Here is a 25,833-nt window from a genome sequence, read left to right on the forward strand (position 1 = left end):
TGTACACAACCACGCTACCTCTCTGAGGATTAGTTTTCTCATCTGTAAAAGGGAGACAATGTGTTGGACTGGTGATTTCTCATGTACCTTTCACGTCTGAAACTGTCACAGGGCTTGAGATAGAATTATGTGTCGCGGTGTATGAATACGTATGTATGTGTACATACGTGAGTATATGTATACACGACATGCTACAATTAAATATCATTTCCAACCACACATTTTGCCTAATGCCCTCAGAGGCCATGTTTTCAAAATCCCAAACCAAGGTCAGGCACGTCCCATCAGTGCAGCCCTTCAGAATCTCGGGGCGTGCTCAGCACCCCCTCTGGCTTCTCTCCAAACACAAGCGTTGAGTGAGAAGGAAGAGGAGAGGCCGCGTACTGTACAAGAAATGTTAAGTGTCATTACGTTCCCGGGAGGAAACGGCCAAGTGTGCGGCAGGGCTGGGCTGTGGGGGACAGAACACACCGCAGGAAGCACAAGTTAAAGGGGACAGACTGGCTGCTCGAACTCGCGGCCGGGCCGGCAATGCACCAAGAGCGCTGCGCGTGCCCGTGTTTGGAACAAGCCTGGCTCCGAGCCCACGTCTGAGGTCAGGACCCTGCACTCCCGCGCGCGCAACTCGGAAAAATGGGCCGTGCCGGGGGCGCGCGGCGGGCGCTTTGGCGGCTCGGTCCCAGCGCACGTGGCACGGCCGGCGCGGGCTGAAAGCGCGGCCGCCGCCCCAGCCGCCGGCGCTAGGACCCGGCGCGCCGCGCGCACTTCCTCCCGCCGCGGTCGGAGCCGCCGCCGCGGCGCCCCCGCCGCCCGCCCGGCCGCCCGCGCCGCCGCCCTACCTGGCGAAGCAGTACTCGCAGTGGTTGCCCCGCTCGTTGACCGTGAGCACGTAAGCGTAGGCCGGGCAGGAGAAGAGCAAGTCCCCCACGTGGAAGGGCCGCAGGGCCCGCAGCCCCCGGCCCTTGCCGGGGCTGCAGAAGCGCTCCAGGCCGCCGTCGCCCGCGGCCCTCATGCCGGCTGCGGGGCGGGGCTGGCGGGGCCGGCGCGGGGGGCACCCGGAGCGGCGGCTCCCCGCGAGCTGTTATTGGAGAAGCGTCACCCAGAGCCGCGGGGGGGTGGGGGGGCGGGGAGGGAAGCCGCCGGAGACGCGGCGGCGGCCACCGCTCCCCGGAAGGGACGCCGGCCCCGCCCGGCCCTCGCGCGCCCCCGGTGGGGGAGGAGGGGGACCGGACCGGCGGCCCCGCCCCGCTCGCCGGACCCTCGGCGGCCGCCCGGCACGCGCTCGGGACGCTTCCGGTGTGGCGGCGACCCGCGCCGCAGCCCGGGCGGCTCCTGGAAGCAGGGCGCGAGGCGTGTGCGTCTCCGCGGGCAGAGCGGACGCCGTCCCCTCTCCCGTGGGCGGTTGGGGTCGCCGCGGGCGGCGAGGTCCCAAGGCCTCCTCGGATAGTCAGCCTGGCCCACACGGTGACCAGCCCTTGGCATAAAGAAGGGGACAAAGGTGTTTTCTCAACCTTACGTAGTCTGTCCTTGTCAGAGACCCTGTAAGGAGTTATCCGGGAACACCGAAGAGAAACCACCGAGGAAGAGTGTGACTTGCTGAGGGCTAAAGGGTGCTCGCCCAAGGTTAAAGGCTTTTAAACCTCGTGAGGCCCTGAACCTTCCAGGGAGTCTCTTGAGTGTTCAGTGTGAACGTTTGCCCCTCTAGTGGAAGTTAATTACAGGAACAGGAGAGGAAATGCGCGGGTCAGCAGGGCTCACTGAGTCTCTGCATTCAAGACTTTCTCTTTGCAGAGAAAGCAGGAGATAACCTTGCCTTCAAGGAACTTAGACTCTTTTGGGGTCCAAAAGCCATGCTGTGGCCAGAACACTAGGCTAGAATTTGCAGCGGTTTTAATCGCTTCGACCACTCACTGTCATCTTAGAAAAGTCGGTTTGAGGGGCGCCTGGGTGGCGCAGTCGGTTAAGCGTCCGACTTCAGCCAGGTCACGATCTCGCGGTCCGTGAGTTGGAGCCCCGCGTCAGGCTCTGGGCTGATGGCTCAGAGCCTGGAGCCTGTTTCCGATTCTGTGTCTCCCTCTCTCTCTGCCCCTCCCCCGTTCATGCTCTGTCTCTCTCTGTCCCAAAAATAAATAAACGTTGAAAAAAAATTTAAAAAAAAAAAAAAGAAAGAAAAGTCGGTTTGGTTACGAATCCCAGAGAGGATTTGAAACATGCAAAGCTCATTGAACAGTACTTGGCACCTAAGTCCTATACACGTGCATGCTATTGGTATTACTCCTATGACAAGGGAGGATATAGTCTGTGTTCCACAAAGAGTTAAGGAAGGACTGAAATTGACGAGGAAGGACTGAAATTGACGTGCATGCGGTAAAAAACTCTTGAAAGTGCTAAGGGAGAATTTAGCAGAAAACACTAATACTAAAAACTCAAGTTTGATCTCAAATTATGTTACATGTGTGAGTTCAGGATTAGTTTAGCAAAGGGAAAGATAAATACGATTTGGAATATGCCATAAGATCAAGAGAATTTTTAACCCCTCAATAAAATTCCTAAAAAAAGGAATAAGCCTCTAGTCCCCCTGTAAAGAAAAATACATTATGGACACTATTTCATTTATGCATTTGAAGAAGCATTCACTGAGTAGCCACCAGGATAGAAAGATGGACAAAATGTAGGCCTGAGTCTTTGCACTTGACACATTCACAACCCAATGACAATTACTGTTAGTATAATGGGCCAATTGTGCTAAGTGCCTCAAACACATTATCACATTTATTCCGTAACTGCAACAGCCCAATGAGTTAGGCATTAAGTCCCCCCTTTCCACAATTAGGAAACTAAGAATCATTTCCAAGGCCACACAGTAAGTGGCAGAATTTGGTTTCAAACTCAAGTAAGTCCGAATGTGAGACCCATGCTCTTAACCCAAATGTCCTTCTGCATACAAATATAGCTCACCAAGGAGTCTTGTTATGGCGGCTTGTGCTCAGTTTCCTGTGAGAACACAAGCAGTGAGTGACAAGCTCAGCCTGAGAAATGGGGGTTGACTCAGGGCCTGGGCCACATGCAAGGAACGCTTGAGCCTAAAAGGATGAATGAAACTTTACTAGCAAAGGAGCAGAGACGTTTTCTGGGCAGAGAGAAATGCACACAAGGACAGAGGGACTTGAAAGAACAGAATGTGTGTTGGGGCCCTGGGAGTGGTTCTGGGTGGAACACAAGTTCCCAAGGAGAAGCCAGGAGGGGAAACAGGAACAGGGGAAGGATGTCTTCTCGAGAGGTGAGTTTTGTTGACGTGCTGTGGAAAACGCAGAAAAATGTTTAAGCAGAGGGGTGCCAAGATCAGTCCAGCATTTAGACTGAGTTTTACTGGCACCTTGCAGATACGCTTTGAGAGGAGAGGACTAAACATAGGTCCACCATTTAAGGGAGCATTGATAGTATTTTAAACAGTTTTATTTTTTTAAGTTTATTCTGAAGGAGAGAACATGTGCAGCAGGGGCAGAGAGAGAGGGAGAGGGAGAATCCCAGGCAAGCTGTGCACTGTCAGCACAGAGCCGGACGAGGGGCTCGAACTCACAAACCATGAGATCATAACCAAGTGGAAACCAAGAGTCAGACACTTAACCAAATGAGCCCCCAGGCACCCGGCATTTACAGTATTTTAAATGAAAGGCAATGAAAGCCAGAATCAAGGCATAGTATTAAGGAGAGGGGCAAAGGTGCAGAGGGTAATTCTAGTTTCTTGCTTAGTATGTGGCATTTTGGCAGGCAGATAACAGTGTGTTGGCTTTCTGTCTCTAGCCTGATCAGTCTTACAGGCTCCAGGCAGGAACCATAAATATCCTAGAATTTGGGGCCTGGAAGAGGCATTTTCTTACAAATGATGAAGATGAGGCCCTGTGAAGACAAATAGTCTGCCTAATAACCCAGTGGCAGAGTGGGCATGAGATTTCACAACATAATCATTCGGCAGTTAAATATTTATTACATGCTTACTCTATAAGTATGGAGTACTTATGGATAAGTTTTTGGGCTCTCCAGGTTTTTTAACATTATGATGCTCACTGGGTTCCAGCAATAGCGAGAAAGGCTGGTGACGTAATGATAACAGAAACTGACTTGTTCTCTGCCCTCACAGAGCTTTGTACCATCTGGTGGGAGGAGAAGACAGCAATCAGTTAATCACACAAACAAATACAGTCGGTGGTCTTAAGTGCTACACCAGCGCTTGGGGGATTTGACCCAATCCGGTAAAGCTTTTCAGAGAGTAATGCTTGAGCTACAATCCAAAGGATGAATAGAACTTAAGAGGAGGAAGAAGGACACGCATTCTAAGCAGAGGGAACAGCGTGTGCAAAGTTCCAATTGGTAGGAGGAAGTATGATCCCTAGGAAAGAGTGGAACAGAGCTAGAAGGAGTGTTGTTGGAGATGATTTTAGGAGGCAAATTGGTCTCGTTGGCCAGGCTACAGGAGTCTACTCTGACCAGTAAAAGCTCTGACGGTTTCCAGACCACTCTGTTAAAGGAGCTTTATGCCAGTCACAGTACTTAAATCAATTCTGACAATTATGTTTTATTACAGATGGGTGTTACATGTACGTACGTGAAAGAATTTTTTCCAAACCTTAGGAGTTTCTGATTACATGCCTTCTTAGGCAAATCTTGGATAAGTTTTTGGGCCCTCCAGTTTTTTTAACATTCTGATCCTGTGGGGCTCCCGCCAACACAAAGATGAAAAAGGCTGGCACAAAAGTAAATAAACAATGACAATACAGTAAACAATTTATTGTTTTAAGGATTAATTGTACGAAGTAGCCTACTTTTTGCTTCTTTTATTGCAAGTGACTTTTTTTTTCTTTCATGGGGAAAGATTTCCAATGACTGAGAAAAACAATACCCTGGCTACTGAGCTGTCTTTCCAGGTGAGCAGTGGCTGGAACAGACTTATTCTTGTGGGTGAAGGTGACTGTGATTTAGGAACACTGGAAAAGAAACCGCCTGACTTCAGAAAAATGCTTGTGCTGAACTCAAGTGACTCAAGATGGAGAAATGGTCAGTTAAGCAATGGTCATGAATTTAGGAGCTTAAATTACGAGGAAAACTGTGTTTAAATAAACGGCCAGGCAATGGCAACAAACCAGGCGGGCAGCCTGATGACCACACTCTTAGTGCAGCTCATACTTGTCAGTCTGGCACTCTGCGTGCTCAGATTCCGTGAAAGTCGCCTTCCAGCTGCCAGGGCCCCTTCACCTTTTACCCTCCCCTCCTCCCCTTAGCTCAGAAGGAACAGGGTTTGAATGGAGTTTTTGGTTCCTTCGCCTCACTGTAGCTTGGAGGAAATGATCCAACGACAAAGGCCCTGTTTGCTTAATTTCCCTAACCTAGAAGCTGATCCAATTCGTGAGTAAAATATCTTTCCAACCACAGATTAGCACATGAAGGAAATAGCTCTGGCCTAGGGAAATAAAGCGTTCGCAAAGAAGGAATACCAAGGAACATGGACGGTGGGCCTTCACCCTGTACCGCTGTACCTATACGTGTATTTCACTTACTGATTACACGCTATGTACTTGCAGTGTGATGGAGCCTTGTCATACAAAGGCAACAACACTGACATCCGCACAATTATTGTAGGAGCCGAGTCATGGCATCCAAAGATAATTCTATCCTGATCCCTAGAGCCTGTGTTACCTTATATAGGATAAAAGCATCTCGTGGAATATACTAAATTGTTAAATGGAGGATCTTGAGATGACAAGATTAGGCTGGATTATCTAGGTGAGCCCTCCATGCCATCATTAGTGTCCTTCCAAGAGAGAGGCAGAGGAGATTTGACACAGATGGGAGGAAGCAGCAATGTTAGCGGGCAGGCAGGGACGGCAGTGATGTGGCCACGGTCTCAGGAATGCAGACAGCCACCAGAAGCTAGAAGATGCAAAGAACGGCTTTTTCCCTCTGAGCCTCCAGAAGGAGTGTGGTCCTGCTCACACCTGGCTTTCAGCCCAGTGATGCTGGTTTTCAGGACTCTAGCCTCCGGAACCATGACCCAATACATTTCTGTGGTTTTAAGCCATCTGGTTCATGGTAATTTGGTGCAGCTGCCATAGAAAATTCATGCAAGTTATAATACAATAAAAGGGGGGTTTTATTTAAGTAATGTCTGTACCCCACATGGGGCTTAAACTCATGACCCCAAGATCAAGAGTTGCCTGTTCTTCCAAGTGAGTCAGCTGGGCCCCCTCAATAAAAGTTTTAATAGAGTGAGGAACAAAGTACAGTAGAAAGGCTTTACAAAACACCTGACATTGTAGTTCCTTCTAGAAGGAAGACTAAAGGTTGACCGAAAGAAGGCCCCCAAAATAGGTTCAAGAACCGGAAGGTGTAAATTCACTGGGATGAGAGAGACTTGACCATCTGGGCAAATATTTTTCTTTTCTTTCCTAAAACTTTTATTTTTTTAAGTAATCTCTACACCCAACGTCAGGCTCAAACTCCCAACCCTGAGACCAAGAGTCACAGGCTCTACCGACTGAGCCAGCCAAAGTACCCCAAGTATTTTTTCTTTTATTTAACATGAGATCATGACCTGAGCTGAAATCAAGAGTCACACTTGGGGCGCCTGGGTGGTGCAGTCAGTTAAGCGTCGGACTGCAGCCAGGTCACGATCTCACGGTCCGTGAGTTCGAGCCCTGCATCAGGCTCTGGGCTGATGGCTCAGAGCCTGGAGCCTGTTTCCAATTCTGTGTCTCCCTCTCTCTCTGCCCCTCCCCCGTTCATGCTCTGTCTCTCTCTGTCCCAAAAATAAATAAATGTTGAAAAAAAAATTTTTTTAAAGAGTCACACTTAACTGACGGAGCCACCCAAGCCCCCGCCCCCTCCACCCCCCCCCAGGTGCACTTTTAAAATCTATTCCCATTTAATCCTCCTAATGACATTTTACAGAGGAGAATACTGAATCACTATAGTTAAATAACTTGTCCAAGTGAACAGTGGGGTTAGGACTCAAAGCCAGGCTATGTTGTGATGAGTCCATGGCGTGGACCAGTCCGGTACGCTACCCTTTTGGCCCAACTTACGGCCCCAGGTAGGAGGTATCGAGTGAAGCTGGGCCAGCAAGGTAAGCCCCATGATGTAGGGTTCCCTAAGGCCGTGAGCATAGGAATTCGATGCGTTATATGGGTACTAGAAAGCCAGAGAGAAACATGGCTGGCATGATCTGATTGTTGCTTTAGAAAGGTCATCTTCATGACTAAATGTAGGATGAGTTCTAGGGGGCTGAGGGCAGAGAGAGAGAGAAGTAAGGAGTCTGATGCAGTAGATAGTCCAGAGGAGAGATGTTGCTGGCATGAACAAGGACAGTGACTGTGGTGATGAAGAAGAGGAATATGGATTTGAAGAACTTTTAATTTAGTTACCAGGACTTCATGATTAGGGTGTAAAGGCAATGGAGAAGGGGGAGTATAAGCCATGGAAAAATAGGTCCCATGATGGCCAACATCACCTCAATCCAGGCCGTCAAGTGCCTTTCCTCCCCTCTTCTGTCTTGCGTGTGTTCCACAAACAAGATTTTGTTACTTCTTCACTGTGTTTCTTGTTCAGTGTCCCTTCATTTCTATTTTTCTCCTAAGTTTATTTATTTATTTTGAGGGACGGAGAGGGACAGAGAGAGGGGGAGAGAGAATCCCAAGCAGGCTCCATGCTGCCAGTGCAGAGCATGATGTGGGGCTCAAACTCACAAACCGCGAGATCGTGACCTGAGCTGAAACCAAGAGTCTGATGCTCAACCAACTGAGCCACCCAGGTGCCTCCCATCATTTTTATTTTTATGCCACTCAGTTCACACGGCTTCATGCCTGGATTGCTGCAATGACAGTAGTATTTTGAGATAGCCAGAGATCAGCCAGCCAGCTGTGAGATATTTGCTTCCATACCCTCACCGTTCCTCCCATTCGGCCAATAGTCCTGACTCAGAGAAGAGGTGATATTGCAGAATACAAGGGAGAGGGCTCTCGGGATTCAGGAGCTGAGGGTCTCAGGAGACTCAAGCTCCAATCATAGCGATTCGCAGATTCATGACAATATAGAGCAAGGAGTCACTCTGCCCAGAGAAGATTCTCCCGGACAAGGGTAGGGAGGAGAACTGGAAGGAAAGCAAGAGGAAAGTTGGGGAGCTCTTCTGAGAAAAGAACATGCACCTTAGTTTCCTTCCAGGCTAAATGCTGGAGGAGTAGGGTAACATAACAAAAAACCCCTTAGCATTCAGGGGACTCAGCACAGAGATAACCTATGTGCTAGTCTCACATAGACCCAAGATTGCCCTGTGTACCAGAAATGGGTGTGTGGGAGAAAGACTCTCCGAGGTCTCCCAATGGGAAGCTGGAGAGTGGGTTCCCATATCCCTAAGAGGGGACCTCACGTAGACAAGTGAGCCATCCAAGGGAACCACTGTGGATGAGACCAAGGGACTACCCAGCAGAGACCTGTGCAGATCAGATGTTCCACCCCTGGCCAAACACTCCATGCATTAGCACCATGGTGCCACCCAAACAAGGCAACCCCAGGATACAGAGTAGGGTCTCCCCCTCTTCTGTGTGCCTGACTTACTGTTGTCAAATGTCTTGTCTTAAAATAATTGCTTTCATAATGAGACTTTCTGTCGAAGAACTCCCAGCTGCTCTTTATTGTACATCTCAACAAAGTCAAGCTCTTCTTTCTGGCTTTAAAAAACCAACCTCTGGCACGCCTGGGTGGCTCAGTGGTTAGGCCTCCCACTTCAGCTCAGATCATGATCTCACAGTCCGTGAGTTCAAGCCCCACGTCGGGCTCTGTGCTGACAGCCTGGAGCCTGCTTCAGGTTCTGTCTCTCCCTCTCTCTCTCTCTGCCACTCCCCTGCTTGCATTCTGTCTCTCAAAAATAAAATAAAAACATTTAAAAAAATTACATAAATAAAGAATCCAGACATTCAAAAGCACCCATGTTGCAACAATGCTCGCAAGTGACAGTGCTGTGTTATCTCGCTGGCAGGCAAAGGTGTAGACCCAGAAATAAACCTCTGCTTCCAAGCTGAAGTGCAGCAAGACCATTCCTAACGCATCGTTTACAGTCCCAACAGCAGCATCTCAGCTACACTGCAGCATTTCTGCTAGAGGCAGAGTTATCCCAGAAGAAGAAACTATTAATATCAGTGGGAGGAGTAACCAAGTCAGAGAAAAGTACATAAATATTTCAGAGTGAGATTGATCAATTTTTAAACTACCAGCCGTATTTTCTTGTATTTGGGGGGAGAGGAAGGAAGGAAGGGAGGGAGGGAGGGAGGGAGGGAGGGAGGGAGGGAGGGAGGAAGAGCTTAAGCTGGCTTTGTCCTCATGATTCAGAAATATAATAGTTCTAACTAGATACTAAAAATTGAATAAAGAGACAACAAAGGTCCAGGGAAAGGATCCCTTACTGACGGATTTGGTTCTCATCTAGACTTGTAAGCTCTGTTCTTTACCTCTGGAACACCACATTTTTCCCCCATTAAAAAAAAAAAAAACAGGACTAAATGTAAAAAAGTTTAGCTTGTATATTTCTATTTTTATTGAGAACTGTTAACTTTCTTGTTTAGGGGGAGGCAGTGTCATCTAGTTGACGAAACGAGGTGGGGTGGGTATAGAATTTTACCGTTGTTACCAATTGGCTGGTGACCTTTAGCCACTCACCCACTGATTTTATGTGAGGGCAGAGGAGTTTCACAAAAAGAAGAGATAAGGTGTGATATTTAAAGCCTTAAAGCTTTAGTCTACCTCTTTTATAGCTTTAATTTTTACAAAGAATTTGAATATGTCAGTATAGCTTATTTCTTTTTTAAGGCGGAAGAAAAATACAAGGGGAAAAAAAGTCCGTAGTATGAACTGAAGAACAATCCATGCAAAAGCTGAAACTTGTCAACTGTTATCATCTTAACTTTGAGTTATCCCAACACTTAAAAAAAATCTTTGGTTTGTTTTCTTTCCTAGTAAGGATTACTAGTGACATTAACCGTTTATTATTTGGGAGGTCTTGAAAATTTAAGGTAAATACAATCTATTTTCTTTAGCTGGAAAACAAATTGCTCGATACCAAACGAATTTACACAACAGTATCATTAAAGACAGAGACTTTAAAGAGACAAATAATATATTGAACTATTTCAGAAAGTACACACAGGACAAACACATATTTTATCTGAATATACTATAATGGCTACTTTTTTTTTCAACGTTTTTTTTTTTTTTTAATTTTTGGGACAGAGAGAGACAGAGCATGAACGGGGGAGGTGCAGAGAGAGAGGGAGACACAGAATCGGAAACAGGCTCCAGGCTCTGAGCCATCAGCCCAGAGTCCGACGTGGGGCTCGAACTCACGGACTGCGAGATCGTGACCTGGCTGAAGTCAGACGCTTAACCGACTGCGCCACCCAGGCGCCCCTATAATGGCTACTTTTTAAGAAATTTTAAACATTCTGCCATTTATTTCACTGACATATTTTTGATAGTGGCTGATGAAATTTTCATTTTTTGCATGTGTTGCTTCCTGGGTTTCCTTCATCACAAGCTATAGCTTTGTCTTTTCTTTTTTTTAATTTTATTTTTCTATTTTTTTAAATTTACATCCAAATTAGTTAGCATACAGTGCAACAATGATTTCAGGAGTAGATGCCTTAGTGCCCCTTACCCATTTAGCCCATCCCCCCTCCCACAACCCCTCCAGTAACCCTCTGTTTGTTCTCCATTTTTATGAGTCTCTTGTGTTTTGTCCCCCTCCTGTTTTTATATTATTTTTGTTTCCCTTCCCTAATGTTCATCTGTTTTGTCTCTAAAAGTCCTCATATGAGTGAAGTCATATGATTTTTGTCTTTCTCTGACTAATTTCGCTTAACATAATACCCTCCAGTTCCATCCGTGTAGTAGCAAATGGCAAGATTTCATTCTTTTTGATTGCCGAGTAATACTCCATTTTGTGTGTGTGTGTGTGTGTGTGTGTGTGTGTGTGTGTGTGTGTATGCCACATCCATTCATCCATCGATGGACATTTGAGCTCTTTCCATAGTTTGGCTATTGTTGATAGTGCTGCTATAAACATGGGGGTGGATGTGTCCCTTCAAAACAGCACACATGTATCCCGTGGATAAATGCCTAGTAGTGCAATTGCTGGATCGTAGGGTAGTTCTATTTTCAATTTTTTGAGGAACCTCTGTACTGTTTTCCAGAGTGGCCGCACCAGCTTGCACTCCCACCAACAACGCAAAAGAGATCCTCTTTCTCCGGATCCTCGCCAACAGCTGTAGTTGCCTGAGTTGTTCATGTTTGCCATTCTGACAGGTGTAAGCTGTCAGATTATGATTTTGATTTGTATTTCCCTGATGATGAGTGATGAGCATTTTTTCATGTGTCAGTTGGCCACCTGGATGCCTTCTTTGGAGAAGTGTCTATTCATGTCTTTTGCCCATTTCTTCACTGGATTATTTGTTTTTTGGGTGTTGAGTTTGATAAGTTCTTTATCAATTTTGGATACTAACCCTTTATCTGATATGTCATTTGCAAATATCTTCTCCCATTCCATCAGATGCCTTTTAGTTTTGCTTATTGTTTCCTTCACTGTTTCCTTCACAGCTTTTTATTTTGATGAGGCCCCAGTAATTCATTTTTGCTTTTGTTTCCCTTGCCTCCAGAGATGTGTTGAGTAAGCAGTTGCTGTGGCCAAGATCAAAGAGGTTTTTGCCTGCTTTCTCCTTGAGGATTTTGATGGCTTCCTGTCTTACATTGAGGTCTTTCATCCATTGAGTTTATTTTTGTGTATGGTGTAAGAAAATGGTCCAGGTACATTCTTCTGCATGTCGATGTCCAGTTTTCCCAGCACCACTTGCTGAAGAGACTGTCTTTATTCCATTGGATATTCTTTCCTGCTTTGTCGAAGATTAGTTGGCCATACGTTTGTGAGTCCATTTCTGGGTTCTGCATTCTGTTCCATTGATCTGAGTGTCTGTTCTTGTGCCAGTACCATACTGTCTGGATGATTACAGCTTTGTAGTATAGCTTGAAGTCTGGGATTGTAATGCCTCCTGCTTTGGTTTTCTTTTTCAAGATTACTTTGGCTATTCGGGGTCTTTTCTGGTTCCATACAAATTTTAGGATTATTTGTTCTAGCTCTGTGAAGAATGCTGGTGTTACTTTGATAGGGATTGCATTGAATATGTAGATTGCTTTGGGTAGTATTGACATTTTAACAATATTTGTTCTTCCTATCCAGGAGCATGGAATCTTTTTCCATTTCTCGGTGTCTTCTTCGATTTCTTTCATAAGCTTTCTATAGTTTTCAGTGTATAGATTTTTCACCTCTGTGGTTAGATTTATTCCTAGGTATTTTATGGTTTTTTGTGCAACTGTAAATGGGATCGATTCCTTGATTTCTCTTTCTGTCACTTCATTGTTGGTGTATAGGAATGCAACCGATTTCTGTGCATTGATTTTATATCCTGCGACTTTGCTGAATTCATGAATCAATTCTAGCAGTTTTTTGGTGGAATCTTTTGGGTTTTCTATATAGAGTATCATGTCATCTGCGAAGAGTGAAAGTTTGACCTCCTCCTGGGCGATTTGGATGCCTTTTATTTCTTTGTGTTGTCTGATTGCAGAGGCTAAGACTTCCAATACTATGTTGAATAACAGTGGCAAGAGTGCACATCCCTGTCTTGTTCCTGACCTTAGGGGGAAAGCTCTCAGTTTTTCCCCATTGAGGATGATATTAGCGTTGGGTCGTTCATATATGGCTCTTATGATCTCAAGGTATGCTCCCTCTATCCCTACTTTCTTGAGTGTTTTTATCAAGAAAGGATGCTGTATTTTGTCAAATGCTTTCTCTGCATCTATTGAGAGGATCATATGGTTCTTGTCCTTTGTTTTATTGATGTGATGAATCACGTTAATTGTTTGGTGGATATTGAACCAGCCCTGCATCCCAGGTATAAATCCTGCTTGGTCGTGGTGAATAATTTTTTCATGTATTGTTGGATCCGTTTGGCTAATATATTGTTGAGGATTTTTGCATCCATGTTCATCAGGGAAATTGGTCTATAGTTCTCCTTTTTAGTGGGGTCTCTGTCTGGTTTTGGAATCAAGGTAATGCTGACTTCATAGAAAGAGTTTGGAAGTTTTCCTTCCATTTCAATTTTTTGGAACAGTTTCAAGACAATAGGTGTTAATTCTTCCTTAAATGCTTGGTAGAATTCCCCTGGAAAGCCATCTGGCCCTGCACTCTTGTTTTTTGGCAGATTTTTTATTACTAATTCGATTTCCTTACTGGTTATGGGTCTGTTCAAATTTTCTATTTCTTCCTGTTTCAGTTTTGGTAGTGTATATGTTTCTAGGAATTTGTCCATTTCTTCCAGATTACCCATTTTATTGGCATATAATTACTCATAATATTCTCTTATTATTGTTTTTATTTCTGTTGTGCTGGTTGTGATCTCTTCTCTTTCATTCTTGATTTTATTTATTTGGGTCCTTTACTTTTTCTTTTTGATCAAACTGGCTAGTGGTCTATCAATTTTGTTAATTCTTTCAGAGAACCAGCTTCTGGTTTTATTGATCTGTTTTGTTTTGTTTTGTTTCGATAGCATTAATTTCTGCTCTAATGTTTATTATTTCCTGTCTTCTGCTGGTTTGGGGTTTTATTTGCTGTTCTTTTTCCAGCTCTTTAGGGCATAAGGTTAGGTTGTGTATCTGAGATCTTTCTTCCTTCTTTAGGAAGGCCTGGATTGCTATATACTTTACTCTTATGGCCACATTTGCTGCATCCCAGAGGGTTTGGGTTGTGGTGTTATCATTTTCATTGGTTTCCATATACTTTTTAATTTCCTCTTTAACTTCTTGTTAGCCCATTCATTCTTTATTAGGATGTTCTTCAGTCTCCAAGTATTTGTTACCTTTCCAAATTTTTCCCTGTGGTTGATTTTGAGTTTCATAGCATTGTGGTCTGAAAATATGCACGGTATGATCTCAATCTTTTTGTACTTACTTAGGGCTGATTTGTATCCCAGTATATGGTCTATTCTGGAGAATGTTCCATGTGCACTGGAGAAGAATGTATATTCTGCTGCTTTAGGGTGAAATGGTCTGAATATATCTCTTAAGTCCATCTGGTCCAGTGTGTCATTCAGAGCCATTGTTTCCTTGTTGATTTTTTGATTAGATGATCTGTCATTGCTGTGAGTGGGGTGTTGAAGTCTCCTATTATTATGCTATTACTATCGATGAGTTTCTTTATGTTTGTGATTAATTGATTTATATATTTGGGTGCTGCCACATTTGGTGCATGAATGTTTACAATTGTTAGGTCTTCTTGGTGGATAGACCCCTTGATTATGATATAATGCCCTTCTGCATCTCTTGATACAGTCTTTATTTTAAAGTCTAGATTGTCTGATATAAGTATGGCTACTCCGGCTTTCTTTTGTTGTCCATTAGCATGATAGATGGTTCTCCATCCCCTTATTTTCAATCTGAAGGTGTCTTTAGGTCTAAAGTGGGTCTCTTGTAAACAGCATATAGATGGATCTTGTTTTCTTATTCATTCTGTTACCCTGTGTCTTTTTTTTTTTTAATGTTTATTTATTTTTGAGACAGAGAAAGAGCATGAGCACGGGAGGGGCAGAGAGAGAGGCAGACACAGAATCCGAAGCAGGATCCAGACTCTGAGCCATCAGCACAGAGCCCGACGCGGGGCTCGAACCCACGAACTGTGAGATCATGACCTGAGCTGAAGTTGGATGCTTAACCGACGGAGCCACCCAGGCGCCCCTATTACCCTGTGTCTTTTGATTGGACCATTGATTCCATTGACGTTTAGAGTGAGTACTGAAAGATATGAATTTATTGTCATTATGATGCTTGTAGAGTTGGAGTTTCTGGTGGTATTCTCTGGTCCTTTCTAATCTTTGTTGCTTATGGTATTTATATATATACCATTATTTATATATATGCTTATGGCATATGTATATATATGTATATATATATATATTTTTTCATCTTTTCTCCCCTCAGAGAGTCCCCCTTAAAATTCCTTGCAGGGCTGGTTTAGTGATCACAAACTCCTTTAATTTTTGTTTGTCTGGGAAACTTTTTATCTCTCCTTCTATTTTGAAGGATAGCCTTGCTGGACAAAGAATTCTTGGCTGCATATTTTTCTGATTCAGCACATTGAATATATCCTGCCACTCCTTTCTGGCCTGCCAAGTTTCTGTGGATAGGTCTGCTCCAAACCTGATCTGTCTTCCCTTGTAGGTTAGGGACTTTTTTTCCCTTGCTGCTTTCATGATTCTCTCCTTGCCTGAGTATTTTCTGAATTTGACTGTGATATGCCTTGTTGATGGTTGGTTTTTGTGGAGTCTAATGGGGGTCCTCTGTGCTTCCTGGATTTTGATGTCTGTGTCTTTCCCCAGGTTAGGAAAGTTTTCTGTGATAATTTGCTCACATAGCCCTTCTACCCCTTTTTTCTCTCTCTTCATCTTCTGGGACCTCTATGATTCTGATGTTGTTCCTTTTTAATGAGTCATTGATTTCTCTAATTCTTAAATCGTGCTCTTTTGCCGTAATCTCCTCTTTTTTTCTGCTTCATTATTCTCTATAAGTTTGTCCTCTATCTCGCAGATTCTCTCTTCTGCCTCATCCATCCTTGCTGCCGCTACATCCATCTGTGATTGCAGCTCAGTTATAGCATTTTTAATTTCATCCTGACTAGTTTTTACTTCTTTTATCTCTGCAGAAAGGGATTCTAATCTATTTTCGACTCCGGCTAGTATTCTTATTATCGTGATTCTAAATTCTGGTTCAGACATCTTGCTTGTATCTGTGTTGGTTAAATCCCTGGCTGTCATTTCTTAGTGCTCTTTCTTTTGGGGTTAATTCCTTCACTTTGTCATTTTGAAGGGAGAAAAGGAATTAAAGAGATAGAAAAATTAAAATTAAAAAATTAAAATTAAAGAAATATCAAATTAAAAATTAAACACACACACACACACACACACACACACACACACACACACACAAATCAAATAGATGCTAGATCCTAGGTGTGTTTTCGCCTGAGTGTCGAAAGTGGTTTGACAGATTAGAGAAAAAAAAGGGGCCGGGGGAAAAAAGGAAATCGTTTGAGAATTTGAAAAAATGAGTACACTGAAGTAGACTAAAATGAGATGATGGAGGTAAAATAGAATTTGAAAAAATATACATAAAAGTAAAGAATATAGTAGAAAAAAATTAAGGAAAAATATTTTTAATAAAAATTGAAAATAAATACGAATTTCTTCTTTTTCTGTATTCAAGAAAAAAGAAAGAAAGAAGAGAAAAAGGATAAAAAAAAGAAATCATTTGAGAATTTGACAAAGTGAATACACTGTAGTAGACTAAAATAAAATGATGGAAGTAAAATAGAATTTGAAAAAAGTTACATAAAAGCAAAAAATATAGTAAAAAATTAAATAAAAATATTTTTAATAGAAATTGAAAGTAAAAATGAAGTTTTTCTCTTTCTGCATTCAAGAAAAAGAAAAGAAACAAAAAAGAGAAAAAAGAAAAAGAAAAAAAGGAAATTGTTTGAAAATTTGAAAAGATGAAGACACTGAAGTAGACTAAAATAAAATGATGGAAGTAAAATGGAATTTGAAAAAATTTACACAAAAGTGAAAACTAGAGTAATAAAACTTAAAGAAAATTATTTTTAATAAAGATTGAAAATAAAAATGAATTTTTTTTCTCTTTCTGTATTTGAGAAAAAGAAAAGTGTAAAAGAGAAAAAGAAAAAAAAAAGAAAATTGAATAGATGAACCTGCTAATAGATTGAAGTAGGCGTGAAATTACTTCGTTTTCCCCTAGAAGTCAGTCTATGTAGCGCTTTATAGTCCATAAACTAAGCCGACGGTGAGACTTGTGTTCTTGAAGAGTGAAGTCAGCCAAGTTGGGCGGGGCTCAGTGTAACAGCTCCGCTCTCCACTAGATGGCGCTGCTAGCTTACTGGGGTGGATTCTTGCAGTGCTCATAGATGCATATGCGCATGTGCGGAAGCAGTGAAAGTGGCGCCACCCAGCTACCCAGTCTGTTCTCCCGGATCAGCAATCACGCATCCATCCTCTGTCTTCAGCTTTCCTCCACTCCCAGCTCTTTCACTCTCCGTGACCAGGCCCCAGGCAGCACCTCTCTCCCGAGTTCCGTCTCAGATGTGGCTGTTTTCCCCAGCCCCTTACTTCTGAAGGACTGCGGCTTTGACCCGTTCCGCCCCTCTGCAGGAGGGTCTCATGGAGCAATGGCCGAATGAGCAATGACCGAATGTCGGCTGCACCCAGGAATGCTTGCTGGACCCTGCTGCTGCCGGTGCCCCGAGACTGTGGCCAGGTGCCAGCCGGCCCCAGAAAAAGTTCACGAGATAGTGTAGCAGCAGTTTTCAGGGATTCTGGAAAATCACAACACACATCTGGCACCAGGCTTGACCCTTAAGGACCTTGCCCCAGCACCCGCGAATGTGGCTGCCTCTGGGGTCTGCTGGGACCAGGTGGCCTCAACAGTCTCTACCAAATGTCCTTCCAGCAGTGGAACCGCTTTTCCCTGTGTGGCCCGAGAACCTCCCGGACCTCACTCTGCTCCTGGGGATTCGCCCTTCCCACCAGAGCACCGCCAGGTATGGAGCAGCGGAGTTGCAGCCTTTGCGCTCCCCTTGTTAACAGTCTTAATGGAATTGAAACCCTCTCCTTTCTCCTTTCTCCCTTTTTAGTTTAGTCCCTGTGGCCGTTTCCAATTTTTCACTTTCTCTCCGGTTGCTTTTGGGGAGGGGTGCTTTTCCCATATTCTCCACACCCCCAGTCTCCATCCTCTCTCCGCCAGCAAAAGGGGTTCCCTATCCTCAGCGGCTTCCCGGTCCCCAAATTCACCTCTCTGCACCGCGGACCTGCTGAATTCTGTGGTTCAGGTTGTGCAGTTTGTTGTGTTAATCCTCCCATCAGTTTTCTAGGTGTGTAGGATGGTTTAGTGTTGGTCTGGCTGTATTTCATGGATGCGAGACACACAAAAAACTTAAATGCTGTTCCGCCATCTTGGCTCCTCCTGTCTTTTCTCACCTTTAGGATTTTGTAGATGAAAATCAGAGAAATTGAAAACTGAAAAAAAAAAAAAAGAATAGATGAAGTGGAGTAAATCGAAGTGATTAAAAGTAGTTCTTGGGGTCAAAGGACAAACAAACAAAAGGGCTTGTGCATCTTTTTGTTGTTCATTCACTGATTTAACACTGTAAACCACCCTCTGGGGTACTACAGAGGAGCCAAAGTAGATGAGACCCACATCTCGAACTCCAGGGATTTAGTGTTGCAAAGAAGAAACATGACATACATTTAGGAAGCTAGAACTCTCCAGGAGAATGGAAGCTTCATAAGGGCAAGGTATTTTGTCTCTTTGGCTCCTTACTATAGCCTCAGGGAGTGTCTTGCACAAAGCAGGTACTGGAGAAATAGTGGTCGGATGAATGGATAAAACACAGTAGAGTGTTGAGCCATTTAAGAACTGTAAAAAAAAAAAAAGTGAAATTGGTAAGAGGAGGAGCAGGTAACTTCCAGCATCTTTGAAATTATGGACGTAACTTGTAGGTAAGTATGTTGACAGCCCATGAACAGAATCTCCTGTGTGCGCTGCTGTTGTTTTTCAAATCCATCACCTGCTCCGTCAACCTCTTCAAGTAAGACCACGAACACAGCAAGTAATGAACATGTTACTTAAACATGCTGGGCCTCAGCGAAGTGAGGAAGTTAGACTACATGAGGGTTTGTGGGGGCAAATACGCAAGATCCTTTTAAATGTCAGAATGGTTAAATGTGTACACTATCCCATCAAACCTCTGATTGGATAGATATTCTACCGCCCAGAGTAGAAGACCCAAGGAGAAAATACTAAGGTGGTTAAGAGTAGAGGTGCTTTGCCAATACGATGAAAATTGTGAAGATAAGACATGAATGACTGAATTTTAGGAAACAGTGGAAGGGAGAGAGGATCAAAGTCTTTTGGGTTTTACTGTCTAATTATTTAAATTAACTTCAACCAAAAGAATTGCCTTTGCCCAACCTAAACAACGTTGAGCCTAACTCATGTTCCTAAATCCTCTGAATGTTTCTCAATATCCTTCTGAATAGTTAACTAAAAATACCAGTTTGTTTTGGGGTGTTTTTGCAGGGACCTCTTTGCTAGGTGACTGTGACTTTTATACAAAGGGGTGCTGGTGCCTGCCAAAGTTTGGCCAGTCTGCAGCAAAATAAGAGGAATCCAAACAATGCAAGATCTATATTTGTAAAGCCACACTGACTCATTTGAAAGGACTTTAAAGAAAAACAAAAACTTGAGATTAGAACATTTATGGTTAGAATATTTTTTTCTTCTTAAATGTTGGAGGCCAAAGATGGTATTCCTTTTAATGTTCTGGAGAAAATAAAAATTGTCATCCTCTGTGGATCCCACCACCTTTTAAATAAATTGTACTATTTTCTGAAATTTAAAGGCACAGATGTTAAGAATGGCATTAGAGTGTCATTGCACAGACTAGTTGGTTTTATTCCTTAATGCAGATTGTGGAGTCTTCAAATAACCTTATTATGCTAAGTATTCAGAATCATGACACCTTGGTTTCCTTTATTTCTTGGTCTTAGACACTGATGCCTCTCAGCGTCATTTAATACACCAGACTACTATGGAACAAGAAACAGAAGGCTGCATGCAATTGAAACTATCATTTCTTTAAAGGCATCTAAAAAATTCATTTCTGGTCTTACCACAATTCATTATTTTTGGAAAAGAGACAAGGCATCTTTGATGACAGTGTTAATAACATTACTGTTTTGTTTTTTTTTGTTTGTTTTTTTTTGTTTTTTTTTTTTTCAACGTTTATTTATTTTGGGGACAGAGAGAGACAGAGCATGAATGGGCAAGGGGCAGAGAGAGAGGGAGACACAGAATCGGAAACAGGCTCCAGGCTCTGAGCCATCAGCCCAGAGCCCGACGCGGGGCTTGAACTCACAGACCGCGAGATCATGACCTGGCTGAAGTCGGACGCTTAACCGACTGCGCCACCCAGGCGCCCCAACATTACTGTTTTAAGCAAACATTTACCGATGTAGTTTTATGGAATCCCATAAATGACTTATTTATGTTACATAGAGTACTAAGGAAACAACTATGGAAAAACATTATAAGATCACTGATTTTATTGCTCTATAAGCAATGTATATTAACTTTATGAAACTTCGAAAACACATATAAACCCAGAGATTACTAGTGTAAAGTTTTTATTGTAGTCATTCAACACCTTTCTTTAGCAACATAGAAATCTTTTACAATAAAAATTGGATTATATTGTACATGCTGTTTTATAACCTGCATTTTCCATCCTAAAAATATGTTGTAAATCTATTTCCATAGCATTAAATGTTTTTCTACATCATTTTAATGACTTCATACTGTGATATTTTATAATGTACTATCATCTAATTAACAAGTTCCTTGTTAGGTACTGTTTGTTGTTGTTGTTGTTGTTGTTGTTTTTCCCGTTGTTGAAATGACCATCGTTGCTAAATTAAATCTTGTTTTACATTCTTGAGTAATTCATTGGGCTAGATTCTAAAAGTAGACTCGTCGGGTTAAGTGTACACAAATTTATAAAACTTTTCATATATAGCGTGGAACTGACATAAAAATGTGTGTTTATTTATTTGCTTAATTTATTACAATATTTACAGTCCATGAGGAAGATAGAAAAATAATCTAATTCATTGCATAACACTCCTTGCACTTCATTTAATTTCCAAAAAAACTCATTACAGCCAAAATGAGACTTCTTAGACTAAGTTGTCAAACTTTGACTAAAGGGATCCTGCAGATCATTTGGCTTGAAAGCTTTATGCGAGAGCTGAGGGAACTGAGCTGAAGTTATAACGTGTCCTGTTCACAGTTCAGCCTAACAAGGAATGGAGCCAACTCAGTCCTGGATCCAGATGCTCTTTTTTCCTCCCAAGACCCTCGAGAGAAGAGCAAGTCATTCTTCTTTAGACAGTCAGCACAGAATTGACGTGTCTCTGAGCTTTCTGGAATTGCTCTGCGGTCTTTCGTTGTACCGTAATTTCTTTCACTATCACCTAGTTGATGGACATGAGGATTGCCTGGAGTTATTAACTAGTTTAAACAATGTGGCAATAAACAATCTTTTTTTTTTTTTAATTTTTTTTTTCAACGTTTATTTATTTTTGGGACAGAGAGAGACAGAGCATGAACGGGGGAGGGGCAGAGAGAGAGGGAGACACAGAATCGGAAGCAGGCTCCAGGCTCTGAGCTGTCAGCCCAGAGCCCGATGCGGGGCTCGAACTCACAGACCGCGAGATCATGACCTGGCTGAAGTCGGACGCTTAACCGACTGCGCCACCCAGGCGCCCCTAAACAATCTTTTAAATAGCTGTTTAAATATGTCTAACAAATATAAATTGCTTTTCTTTGGGGAAATGTTACATGTTGTATTATTTCCTGGAGATTCACGATGCAAATTTACGGACTAAACAAATATTTATTGAACACCGACCAGCTGTGCTACATGCTGGGAGTAACATTAAAGGCTCTGAAAATTCTTACAGTAACAAAATGTTTTAAATTTTTAAAATTAAAAATTTCCCAACCTTTTTTTTTTTTTTAAATCATAGCACCCTTCTCTACCCCCCCCCCTTTAAAAAACTGAACATCTTGGGGCGCCTGGGTGGCTCAGTCTGTTAGGTGTCGGACTTCGACTCAGGTCATGATCTCACGGTTCCTGGATTTGGGCCCCGTGTCAGGCTCTGTGCTGACAGCTCGGAGCCTGGAGCCTGCTTTGGATTCTGTGTGTTTCTCTCTCCCTGCCCCTCCCCCACTCATGCTGTCTCACTCTCTCTCTCTCTCTCTCTCTCTCTCTCTCAAAAATAAATAAACATTAAAAAAAATTAAAAAAAACTGAACATCTGCTAGTATTGTACTAGTCGTTTCTGGAGCAGAATTTGGAAAATGCTATCTGGTATCAGTCTTGTTGAAAACTACTAATTACCTAGTTGTTACTTTTGTAGGGATTCCAAAAAATCTTGGGAATTATTTAGAGGAAACATGTTTTAGGCATTTCAGAAGACTATATCTTTGATCTATGTTGCCAGATTAACTTCCAGGATGGGATGTATTTGGATATGAATATTTTAGTGCGACAGTTTTACTTTATTTTATTTATTTAAAAAAATTTTGAGTTTATTTATTTTGACAGAGAGAGAGAGAGAGAGTGGGGGAGGGGCAGAGAGAGAGGGAGACAGAGAGAATCCCAGGCAGGCTTTGCACTGTCAGCACTGAGCATGATGCAGGGCTCAAATTCACGAACCATGAGATCATGACTTGAGCCAAAGTCAGATTCTTAACCAACAGAGCCCCGGGTGCCCCTACTTTATTTTATTTTTAAATTAGTGTTCATATAATTAGGACAAAAGGAAGACTCGAACATGAAACGAGAATGTGGGATATAAAATAGTTTGGGCTCAGCAATGGGTTTATTCGGGGAGAAGGGTGAATTTGCATGGAGAAGAAACAGACTGAGGAGGAGTGAGACAGAGATGAAATTATTAACAGGAATTAAAACTGGAGGTTTCAAAGATTCTATAGCAACATGGGAAAGAATTAAAAAATATTTGGTAGAAAAAGAAGGATACAAAATCCTATTCACAATATGTAAAAACCAATTAGGAAAAAAAAAAACAGGGGTGGGGTGAGAATCCAACAAAATAATAGTGTTTGGGTTGGGGTGCTTTTTTCCCCCTCATCTCTAATTGTCGTTTTCATTTTTATTTTTAAAATATATGACAAAATTGAAAAGGAAAAAAATACTAAAGGATCAGACAAAATTAGAAGAGAGGCTTATGGAGGAGGAGGAAGGTAGTGGTTGAGTCGAACAAAGGCAACAAATAGATTAAAAGTGAATAAGGGTAGAAGAGAGAACATTCAATTTGTCCTGGAGGAGATCATTAATGACTCAAGTGCTGTGAAGTGGACAAAAGCCAGTCTGTAGTGGGGTCAGATGAGAGAACCAGACAAGAATAATTTTTTTTTAGGACCTAAGATCATAATAATTCACGTAGAGGTTCCCCCCAGCCACTGTTACTTTAGTTCAGGTTTTATCATGTTGGGATTTTGCCTATATCGGTTTTTTTCCAGGAGCTGATAAATGAAAACCTTAAAAAAAAGAAATCCTATGAGTAAGTTTCTTTGCCCTTATATTTGAACTGAATAATAAAGAAATGGTAAATTCTCTTTCAGAGCTGTGCTAGAAATGCTACCATATAGAAGTCTTAATAATATACTCTGTGCATGCCATTTAAAAACAGAAGAACTTGGTCGCCCAAGGTCATTTCAGATGCCTTTTTTCCTAAGTGATTTGTGTATATTTTATCCATAAAAGACAAATTATTATGAAAGGATATGAAATATAGGTTTAAGGAACTCAAAGAACAAAGTGCATTCTTTGCTCTTTGAATTTCTTAAAATTAAGTTCTTAAGACTCCCGCTGCTTACCTTCAAACAAGCAACCTTGAAACTACTCCATGAAACCCAGTGAAAGGACGAACCAAAGAGTTTTCACTTATAAAAAAATATAGCACGTGGGAGAGAGGACGTTCAAGTCTTCCAGTATCCATACTTATTAACTAAATTGAATGCCTGTGGCGGGTCTCATGGGAGCACACAGTGGCAGCCTCTTTATATTACAACTCAGCCAGAAGCATTTATTCCCTTGTAATTAAGGCCAAGGGTGCAACCAGTGATGCGAATGGAAGCAATTATGTGGATTATTCCGCTCCCTCAACATTTCTCAAGAGTTTGTATGTTTGTGGCTTTATGTGAGTCTGAAGTCCCTGTATAGTCCCCGGGTTATCCTTGGTTCTGCAGGCCAACCTCAGGTCATAACCACAGCTAATATTTACGTAGCACTTACATGCTAGACGCTGTTCTAGGTGCTTTTGATACAATAGCTTCGTCCATTCTTTCAAAACTCTGGGGTGGGGGGCAGCTAAATGTGAAGTCCTAGTTCTCCAGAAGCAGATACTGAGATGAGGTTCCAACGCAAGGAAGTCATCCCTGAGTTGGTCGTAGGAAAGACCAGTAAGGGGTGATGGAAGGAGGGCAGGAAAAGGGAGTTGAGCCAAGCAAGGGCACATCTCAGGCCAAGGCCCTCCCAGGGTAGCTTCAGTTGGTTCTGAAGGGAAACCCTATAGGCTAGGAAGGGAAGCTTAGCTTCCCTCCTGCTGCCCAGTCTTTGGGTAACAGCCCACATGGGTGGCAAGGAATGTGTGTGTGTGTGTGTGTGTGTGTGTGTGTGTGTAGGGGGTGGGGGTGGAATCTAGGAAAGAAGAGCATCAGGTGCTTATTGAAGGGGGTGGGACAGAAACACCGACAGGTGTCCGCTATAGGTGGGGTCTGTTATCTCCACCGGATCTTGGCCAAGGTCTCAAAGCTTGTAAGTAGAATATCTGGAATCTGAAAGCCTGCAGTTTGATTCCAGAAGCCATGGGCTTAAACCCCCATGCCGGGTGGGCAAGATCGTATCTTCACAGCGCGCCGCTGTCTTATCAATACATTTTTGAACGTTTTCACAATGGACTGTGTATCATAAAATATTTTGAATTTATTGGGCTTCTAAAAATGCTGGAAGTATGTCTGAGGAGGAATCTATTAGTAATTCATTGAACTAAGTTTCAGATGCCCAAGCCCCCAAGCCTAAGTTCAGCTCAGAGAACAGACTAAAAACATTAGATACTTGGTTTACCTCAAGGAATGTGCTACTCCCAAAGCACCCTTCCAGTGGAATCTGTCCAGTTCTCATGAACTACGTCAAAAGTGATTCCACAAATCTTTCTCCGCAAGGCATATTCACGCAGATCCTGTTTCACATTAAGATGATGTCAGTTTATATTGCTGACCTGATCTGATATCTACTTATCGCCCTCTTAATTGTTTTTGGATGTTTAAAATGTTTTATTTTTATTCATTTTTTTGAAGTTTATTTATTATGAGAGAGAGAGAGAGAGCTTGCACGAGCAAGGGAGGGGCAGAGGGAGAGGGAGAGAGAGAGACTCCCAAGCAGGCTCCGTGCTGTTAGTGCAGAGCCTGATGTGGGGCTCAATCCCACAAACTGTGAGTTCCTGACCTGAGCTGAAATCAAGAGTTGGCACTTAACCAGCTCTTGGTTGGTGCCAACCAAGTGCCTCTAAGTTTTTTTTATATATTTTAAATAAAGCTTATATTCTGTTCCAAGTCATTGAAGCAATTTTTTTTTCAGTTTTTGTGGAACACGTTTCTGAAATATTTTTTAAACTTTTAAAGGAATTCACTTTATTTTTGCTAAAGGAATTCTCTTTATTTTCTGTTTTAAAAGAGGGGGAATGGGAGCCCCTGGGTGGCGCAGTCGGTTAAGCGTCCGACTTCAGCCAGGTCACGATCTCGCGGTCCGTGAGTTCGAGCCCCGCATCAGGCTCTGAGCTGATGGCTCGGAGCCTGGAGCCTGTTTCCGATTCTGTGTCTCCCTCTCTCTCTGCCCCTCCCCCGTTCATGCTCTGTCTCTCTCTGTCCCAAAAATAAATAAACGTTGAAAAAAAAAATAAAATAAAAGAGGGGGAATGTATGTTACTTGTCTGTCTCTTTGCCCTCGGTAAAAAGAGGAAAAGTTTGTGCCTAATGTTTGGGTGACCAATTAAGTCAACTCAAGAGTTTGCGAATGACTGTGGTAGATCCAGT

The 25,833-nt window shown here is 42.8% G+C and overlaps 1 protein-coding gene and 1 long non-coding RNA gene across 3 annotated transcripts in view; one reads left to right on the forward strand and one right to left on the reverse strand.

Moving 5' to 3' along the window:
* The window catches only part of SMYD2 (SET and MYND domain containing 2), a 50,754-nt gene extending 49,559 nt beyond the window's left edge, over nucleotides 1-1,195 (reverse strand). Inside the window, exon 1 of the mRNA XM_043569060.1 lies at nucleotides 840-1,195. Coding sequence (XP_043424995.1) covers nucleotides 840-1,012 — 173 coding nt within the window. The 5' untranslated portion in view covers nucleotides 1,013-1,195. The remainder of the gene's footprint in view (nucleotides 1-839) is intronic.
* LOC122476417 lies at nucleotides 780-19,883 on the forward strand. 2 transcript variants are annotated; one of them, XR_006295485.1, is made up of 4 exons: nucleotides 780-889; nucleotides 4,874-4,925; nucleotides 11,235-11,346; nucleotides 19,704-19,883. It is a non-coding gene; the product is annotated as an uncharacterized LOC122476417 (long non-coding RNA). The 2 variants fall into 2 exon arrangements; XR_006295486.1 differs by lacking the exon at nucleotides 19,704-19,883 and adding an exon at nucleotides 14,650-14,698.
* The last annotated feature ends 5,950 nt before the right edge of the window (nucleotides 19,884-25,833 follow it).

Source organism: Prionailurus bengalensis, chromosome E4, assembly GCF_016509475.1.
Source record: "Prionailurus bengalensis isolate Pbe53 chromosome E4, Fcat_Pben_1.1_paternal_pri, whole genome shotgun sequence".
Lineage (NCBI taxonomy): Eukaryota > Metazoa > Chordata > Mammalia > Carnivora > Felidae > Prionailurus > Prionailurus bengalensis.